This window comes from Triturus cristatus, chromosome 7 (genome assembly GCF_964204655.1).
Source record: "Triturus cristatus chromosome 7, aTriCri1.1, whole genome shotgun sequence".
NCBI classification, from domain to species: domain Eukaryota; kingdom Metazoa; phylum Chordata; class Amphibia; order Caudata; family Salamandridae; genus Triturus; species Triturus cristatus.
Genome location: NC_140590.1, coordinates 708,217,833 through 708,226,699, shown reverse-complemented (window position 1 = coordinate 708,226,699; position 8,867 = coordinate 708,217,833). Strand labels below are relative to the sequence as shown.

At 49.0% G+C, this 8,867-nt stretch overlaps 1 protein-coding gene across 2 annotated transcripts in view; it reads right to left on the bottom strand.

Annotated features, from left to right (window-relative positions):
• NPLOC4 (NPL4 homolog, ubiquitin recognition factor) overlaps nucleotides 1-726 on the bottom strand; it is a 453,775-nt gene extending 453,049 nt beyond the window's left edge. Inside the window, exon 1 of one of the 2 annotated variants that reach the window (XM_085617373.1) lies at nucleotides 446-726. In XM_085617373.1, coding sequence (XP_085473499.1) covers nucleotides 446-460 — 15 coding nt within the window. In that variant the 5' untranslated portion in view covers nucleotides 461-726. The remainder of the gene's footprint in view (nucleotides 1-445) is intronic. The other variant, XM_085617374.1, reaches the window with a different exon arrangement.
• Nucleotides 727-8,867: the final 8,141 nt, after the last annotated feature.

The window sequence follows — 8,867 nt, the reverse complement described above, 5'->3', positions numbered from 1 at the left end:
AAAAATATGGTAGAACGATAACAATGTTTCATTTTAAGACATCTACCTTCAACGTGGATAGACAAGGGACTATAGTGATGCCATTGGTCCCCGGAAGAGCGACAGGGGCATTATACTTTCTGATATTAGATCCTTTCGAAGATTATTAAACAATTATTGTTTGTTTTTAAACAACTCTTTTTCTAAGGTTGCCTTCCAAAACCACTGTTGTACATATAAATCGAAAGTTAAAGTTGAATCAGCATTTATAGAAATCTGATTTAAAACTTTCATTTGTTTAGATGCATGCCTTCTTCAATATGGCTCTATTCCACATAGGACAAGGGGTTAAGAAGGGCCCTGATGCTCGTATGAGAGAGGTAACACCTCTTCACTCCATGGGGCAGAGCTGGGACTCTGATGATGACGAGGATGATTTAAAAGACTGTCCCTCTCGTGAACTCACCATGGTCTCTGCCATGCCTCCTCCGCCCCGACGGGCCCCCCCACTCGTTGCCCGGGTCCCTGCCGTGACTCTGCACTCTGCAGCTTCCTCCTACACTTTCAACCGCTGTGTCAGCGCCGGGCCGGCCTCTGCGTCTCGGGTTCACCTGAAAAGCACTCCGGCTGCTGCACGTCCACGCTGCAGCTTGTCACAAAGGTTCCATTTTCCCTACGAGCCAACCAGCGACCAGACTGCTTCCACGAGCCAACCAGCGACCAGCCCTGCTGACAGAAGCGAGTGTCACCTCCAATTCTTTCCCTCAAACCTACTCTAATGAGCCCTGCCTATGGAAACGGAAAACGGACCACAAAACAAACTTCTAAAGGAGGTAGACATAAAAGAAAGACTACAAAGGCTTCACGCTAACGCAAATTGGCGAGCAGGCGCAGCCGTAAGATTCAAATGCAGTCGCTATGTTCTGTAATATCTAGAATGTTACAGACACAAAGTGAGCGGCCAATAATTGGCGCCATGTTGTTTGACAGGACCTCATGTATTCACTTTGCCATCTGAAAATTGCGAGGATGTGGTCCGTCGGCTACGCTGCCGACTTTGGTGCTGGAAACCAGAGTTCGAGCCTCGAAGTCGCGTCCACATCCTGTGATTCTGGGCAAATAACTTAATCTCCCCGTGTCTGAATGTGTAATGTAAATACGGTGCTATGTAAAGCGTTCAAATACCTTCGGGTCGAGCTCGCGCTATATAAATATGCAACAATGTAAATTGGTTCTTATCCTCCCGTTGTAGAAATGGTAGACCAGTACCATAGTCTTGGTACCACCAACTGTACTCAAAATATATATATTTTCATTATGTAAAATAAGTTTTATAATTTAGAAGTCATTTAAGTAATCCTTTACTGCCCTTCGTTCATAATTTCACTCGTATAGCACTGTATCAAATCAGTGAGAAAAAGTTATTTGTTTTTGTATGGTGAAAACTTTTCAGCGTTACGCCTGTATGTGGTATAGGGTTGAACTGAAATGACAGCAGAGACCGGTAGCAGGAGCAACGTAGTTTATTAAAGGAATACATAGCTGCCAAGGTTTCAGATTGCTATGTGTGTCATTGTCATAATTTCAGAAATGGTGCCCATTTGAGAAACGAGAAACTCGTAACACGATCTTAAAACATATATGCAGAGCAACAGAAATGGTAAAGGGAACTAACCTACTGCCCTTGTAAACTGATCGGTCAGTGGAAGTCACTCGCATCGAGCAAGCCTCAGGAGAGTGAGGCTGAGGCACACATAGGTTACAGCCAGCCAGGGCGCTCATTGCTGCTTTCAAGCCTGTTAATACTGGACGAACGCTCAATCAGCAGTGGAGTCACTAAGACAAGAGGTAATTCAATTCAGTTGTATGACTTTGGCGATTACAGAAGAGCATTCCGCTTGTGTCAGCCTTACGTATATTATTATATTCAGGGCTGGCTTGTTTGTTGACGCCCCCAATGACTACCTTCACTACAGATTCCCTCACCACCACCCTTTAACAGTGCCTCTCAAGTCTCCATAACCACTCTCTCGCTCAGATGCATTTTATTGGGTTAATAGTGCCACCCATACAGTGTAGGGTGTCAGAGCACTTTACATCACACTCACATTACACAGAGACAATCAATCAACATGTGTAAATCAGTGTGGGAATGTTACATAAGACAGAGGACTACAAGGTGTAAGAGTCGCATGTCAACCATACTGATACACAGTATAGTTTGAGTGCTTGTCTAGAGAAGCACAAACTTAGAATTTAAAACATTACACTGTGGTTGGGGGTTCTCTTAGACTTTAATAATAAAAACAGATTTTCATTTTACCAAAATGAATCCTTTTTGCAACATTTTAATAATGAAAAACTGGGGGGGGGGGGGGGGGATCATAGCGCTCTATACCTTGCAATTTACAGGCAGCTCTTTTATGACAGTTATTAGCACACTTCTATATTGTGATTTTAACTTATACACTGCAAGTAAAAAAAGGATCCTTGGAACAAAGCACTGACCTATTTACATTATATGCACTCCGTGATCTGCATGGAACACGTACTTAGCAGCAGGCATATTAACCCGGTGCTCCACTTCATAATCAGTCAAAACTTCCACTAGACAAATTTATCACATCCCAGAAAGAACATTATTCACAGAATTAGTGTGACATTTTTATTGTTGTATGAACATTTCTGGAGGAAAGGAAGACGGCAGCAGGTGTAAAACTAAAATACTTGCAAACACAGCGAACACTACTTGTTTTCATTGTTGGAAAACGAGGCAGCATCTGTGAGGCCTGCACAAATAACATTTGTCCTTCACTGGGAACCAAACACCCAATTGTAGCGCCTGACTCTCAGAGGGTAGCGTTGCAGAGCAGTCTGAGGCTTACTCAAGGGAGGTGGTGTGGGCTAGTAATCGCCATTTGCAGGTGCACAAAAATAACACTCAATAATTGATTGTCCAGTCTGCACTTTGCTTTATAAAAGTAAGAGTACATTTATTAAACACACACATCACTCAATACTATGCACCAATTTACAAATATACATAAGCTGTTGGAATTACTTTGTGACATTGCATAACATCTCCACCCCTCCCGCAGGGGGGTGGGGTCTAGTACCACCACTCCCATGTATGCACATCAACTTGCCCCCAATGCAGTTAGTTGAGCATAACCTGGAGCGAGGGCCCTGCGCACTGGCACCATCCCAGTGGCGACCCACCCCATTACCTCAACAAGCATTAAAAAGGGGTAAACCTGCCTTGGTGACACATGACCCTGACTGAGCATCTCCTACTGACCATAAAGTATGCACCTCTATATCTTAAGGGCTAGCAGTCTGGGGTCTTCACCTAAGCGCAGCAGCAAGAATCCATGTTTACGCACACTTTAGAATGACGGTGCTCATCACCTTGGTTGATCATTTGATTGCATTGCAATTACAGCCCCTAAGGGCATCACAGATGAAATCACAGGATTGCGCATATACAGCCAGACACCCTAGCAGGGCTGTCTGGCAACATAGCCCCACTTGGCTTATGACATCTCCTTACACATGTGACTTACAGTCCCTTCAAAAGAAGTACTCCTGGCAACTACACTTCTCCTGCAGTGCGCCTCTTCACTTTAAAATAAATCACAGGTAAAAGCATGGGATTACGTAAATACAGACAGACCCCCTAGCAGGAGGGTCCAGCAACATAACTCCATTTAGCTTAACATCACCTTACACATGTGACTTACAGTCCCTTCAAAAGAAGTACTCCCGGCAACTACACTTCTCCTGCAGTGCGCCTCTTCACTTTAAAAGGAATCACAGGTAAAAGCATGGGATTATGTAAATACAGCCAGACCCCCTAGCTGGAAGGTCCAGCAACATAACTCCATTTAGCTTAACATCACCTTACACAGGTACTTCACTTTACACATGTGACTTTCAGTCCACCTAAAAATAAATAACCAATAGTAAATGCATTTCGGTGCAATTACACCACTTCACGTCCAGGGGATGCCCTTCTCCAGACATCCCCAACTCAGCCCTTCACTCCATGATGCACTTCATAGTACACCCTCAGCTGTAGAACATAAGTTCCAGCCTAGAAGGTGTTAAAGGCTGGCTGAGCCCTTAAGGGGTTATTCTTTCAGATGCCCCGTGAAACTTAGGGGTGGACTGTTCTTCTTTATGCTGGGGGAGACTGCGGTGCTCCTGCAGCCCCCCTGCACCCCTTTTCACACGTGAGGGTGACCCCCCTCCTCTGGGGGCCACAAAGCACCGAAACGGCAGATTTCCAAATGCCTGGCGAGGCATTATGGGGCGCTTCATGCTCCTCTTTACCAGCCCCAGCCACTGGGAACACTCTCCTCTGCCCTCTGGGTCTCTGAGAGGGTAGATTCAGCAGTGTGCTGTCTTTACTGGCTCCCTGCGCCAGCCTTTCGCCAGGCTCGCCTTCTGGGCCTCTCTCCCTGTGCAGAGGCCCCTGCTTCTGTGCACCAGTCATGGGCTCTTCTTCTGGTGCTGATAGGGTCCTGGGGGCAGTCAGGGGGTCTCTCCTTCCAACTGCCCATTGCGCCAGGCTCCAGCACCTTCACCCTCAGCAGACCACACCCTAGAGAGACATTCTCTTCCTGTGCAAGCGCTTTTTAAAGTTTAGTAGGGGGCTGGCAGGAAGTCTCTGTTGGTCCTATCAAACAGCGACACATCACGTCCCTGCCCCTGCGCCCTCCTTCTTGTCCAGCCTCTGAGCTTGTTCAAAATGGCGTCGTCCAGGGTTTCTGCCACATGTCTCGGAAGCCCCTTCCCCCCAAGCTGCCTTCCCTCCTTGGTGCAGCCTGGTGCCTGACACCCAGCGACAGCGGTTGATGGATTGGCCTGTAGCCCCACCCATCTTCTCTTCGTGGAGAGGAGGCCCTCGCTTGTGGAAGAAAGGTTATCAATCCATCCAGCTGAGGTCAGCCCTCAGCCTGGGTCTGGTCATGGCTGGCTCAGAGAAATATGATAGTTCTGGATGACCCAAAAGCAGTACAAATATGACTTTGGACTCTGCAGAATACTTAGTTTCACATTCGCTACATTGGACTTAAGTGCGTGTCTGGAATCTGTAGGCCTAACGGAAGTTAATCTAGCCATGGGCCCCACATTCCCTTAGGGGAATTATAAAGTGAAAACACAGTAAAACACACTGACTTTCCCTGGCATGTTTCTTTCCAGCCTATAAAGCCTATTCCATGTACACACGTGTCTGCATGTAACCAGCCCGGTGTCCCTTACTCCAGCTGCTGCGCAGTGGCCTGGTCAAGCCAGGGGAACACCAGTAAAATCCCCATGCAGTCTCTTACATCCTGAGTTCACTTTGGGTGAGTCCCAACTTATGAGGCTCCCCCACAGTAAAAGCTCAACAATTAGGTGCTTAAAAAGCGAAAAATCCGGGCGGCCCATAGTGTCAGAACCACCTTCTAACACACGCCGCGCCCAGCTGATTCCTACAGGGAAGAAGTAGCCACTCTACTTGGGTACACTTCCCGTAGTCAGCGATAACTAGTTATAAGGGCTTCTGACCAGACCCCCCTTACTGACCAGTTATCCGCTTAGACCACCTACTCCTTCCATCCATGAAATCCCCACCTATGACAGGGATCCCAGACTACCCTAAGAATCCTCCGGGCTCTAGGTTAGATACCTCTAGGTCACTCATGGTCTACATGGACTCAGCCTAACTAGGCTCACCTTTGCCCTTGGGCATGCAACACTATGCCTACCACTTCTCCGGACAAGGGTCCGGTGCCTCAGCACCGATGCGGTCTTCAGGGATAGGTAGAAATCCCATCCCCTGGGTCACTAGCTGGTCTCCCTTCCAGAGTTTGTTCCAACCAGTACCCTCTCTCTGTTTGGTCCTTGCACCCCAAAGATGCAACCTCTCTGGACCCTCACCCTCAGCCTGCCGCTGAGGTCATTCTGCTGCCACCACCCTTTCGGGATGACTGTCTTCCCTAAAGAAAGCACAGCCACTTGTGCTTCCCCACACAGAAAAGCACCATTTGGCCACTGGCCTGGCTCCCTGGTAGGACCTCAGACCGGCCTCACCACCACACTGGCAGTGCCAGGGAGGAACACTGAGGGTGCCTCATCAGACATGCTACAGCTCATTCCCCCTGTCAGTAGCTTCACCCGGAAACTACCCCGGGAACCTAGACCCCTTCCTTGTTCTCCGCTGCGAGAACAGGGCCTATGTACCCTTCCCTCCGAGAGGTGCGCTCTCCTCCCGGAGTACCCTTAGAGAGCCTGTGGGTCCCGAGTTAGCTAGACCTAGGCCCACCTCTCATGGCTCTCCCCGGTCTCCCTGCAGCGCCTTGGGAGACCGCCCAGGGACCTACATGGTCCCTGGATGGCCTGCACCACCCCTTATGAAGAGCAGGGTCCCTTCACTTAAGATAGGCCCCACCTGCCTTCAGGGTAGTACTACCACTCTCTGCCAGGGACCCTAAAGATCTCGGCTAGGCCTGCACCACCACTTCACGAAACACAGGGTCACTTCACTTAAGATAGGCCCCACCTGGCTTCAGGGCGGTACTACCTCCATCAGCCAGGGACCCTAAAGATCCCGGCTAGGCCTGCACCACCCCTTTGGGGAAACACAGGGTCCCTTCACTTAAGCTGGGCCCCACCTGTGTCCAGGGTGGTACTACCTTGCAGAAGCCCACCTCCTGCCTCGAGCTAGGGAACACCCCCATGCTCCTGGTCCTTGGGTCCAAGTCCCACAGGACCTACCTGACTGGTTACCGGCTAGGCATCGCCCCAGCCACCACTTCAGGTTCCCTCCATCAGCTCCTGGTCCTGGGGTTCAAGCCCCACCGGACCTACCGGACTGGTCACTGGCCACCCGACCCTGACACCTCAGGGTCCACTGCTAACCCTTTCCCTGGAAACTAGGGAGCACATCGCCCCTACTCAGATCTCCACTGGGTCAGTTACCTAGTCCACCTAGGGTACCTAGGGGCTACCACCACACACCATCACTAAAGAAGTACCCTCCTTGGGGGCCACCCACTACCAGCGCCCACCACTGAGTTGCTCACCTCCCCACCAGTTAACCTGGGAGACCTGCCGGACACTCAACTCTACCACACCCTCCTCCCACAGTGGGAAAAGTTTCTTGGGGTCCCCCACCATGGGAACCCCTGGGGCGCTACTACACGGGGTAACGAAACCTTATGCCCCACCCTTCCAGTGGTTTTGGCCTGCGCCATTAGCAAGAAACTTCCAGTGGGGGAAGGATATCTGGGGCCCCTCCTGTGGAAACCCTCCCTGCCCTTAAAAAGCGCGGGAACCTCCCAGGACCCCTACTTCTCCTGTCCCCCTTGAAGGTCAATCCGCCACTACACCCCCACCTGTGATGTAGGTATCAGTTGCTGTCCCTATCTTTTGAGGAGTCACCCTCCTCATGCAGGTGTAGTGTATGTAGTGTTAGTGTTCAAAGGTGTACAATATGGCTTAGAACATTTGTATGCAATCATTTCCTGGAAAGCACCATCCCGCTAGCACATTATAATCAACATAGCGCGGTCATATCAATACAGCTTACATTTAAACCATAATAACTTCACATGACACATATGGGCGCGGGGCTTTCCTTTCCCATACCTTTAGTTCACATAACCAAAACGTTGAACCTTTCTCAGAGCCTTGCGCTCTTCCATTTGCTCATTGCTGCATAGGTAATGTGTGGCAAAACTGGACTTATCAAATGCTATAAATGCACACCAGAATGGGATACTATGTTTACCGGCGCTAGACACCAATGTTGGAAAACTAGGCAGCATCTGTGAGCCCTGCACAAATAACATGACTACATTTGTCCTTCACTGGGAACCAAACACCCAATTGTAGCGCCTGACTCTCAGAGGGTAGCGTTGCAGAGCAGTCTGAGGCTTACTCAAAGAAGGTGGTGTGGGCTAGTAATCGCCATTTGCAGGTGCACAAAAATAACCCTCAATAATTGATTGTCCAGTCTGCACTTTGCTTTATAAAAGTAAGAGTACATTTATTAAACACACACACCACTCAATACTATGCACCAATTTACAAATATACATAAGCTGTTGGAATTACTTTGTGACATTGCATAACATCTCCACCCCTCCCGCAGGGGGGGGGGGGGGGGTGGGGTCTAGTACCACCACTCCCATGTATGCACATCAACTTGCCCGCAATGCAGTTAGTTGAACATAACCTGGAGCGAGGGCCCTGCGCATGGCACCATCCCAGTGGCGACCCACCCCATTACCTCAACAAGCATTAAAAAGGGGTAAATCTGCCTTGGTGACACATGACCCTGACTGAGCATCTCCTACTGACCATAAAGTATGCACCTCTATATCTTAAGGGCTAGCAGTCTGGGGTCTTCACCTAAGCGCAGCAGCAAGAATCCATGTTTACGCACACTTTAGAATGACAGTACTCATCACCTTGGTTGATCATTTTAATGCATTCCAATTACAGCCCCTAAGGGCATCACAGATGAAATCACAGGATTGCGCATATACAGCCAGACACCCTAGCAGGACTGTCTGGCAACATAGCCCCACTTGGCTTATGACATCTCCTTACACATGTGACTTATAGTCCCTTCAAAAGAAGTACTCCTGGCAACTACACTTCTCCTGCAGTGCGCCTCTTCACTTTAAAAGGAATCACAGGTAAAAGCATGGGATTACGTAAATACAATTCAAAAATGGAAGAGGGGGGGGGACCGGGAGCCTATTAGTGGTACAGTGCCCGTGCTCCGCAAGGGTAATATGTAAATCAAACAAGGGGCACTGTTCCAGGATTGGTGTATGCAAGAAGTCAACACGTAGTCCTCAAAAATGGGAGGACAAAAGAGAGAGAGAAACAGG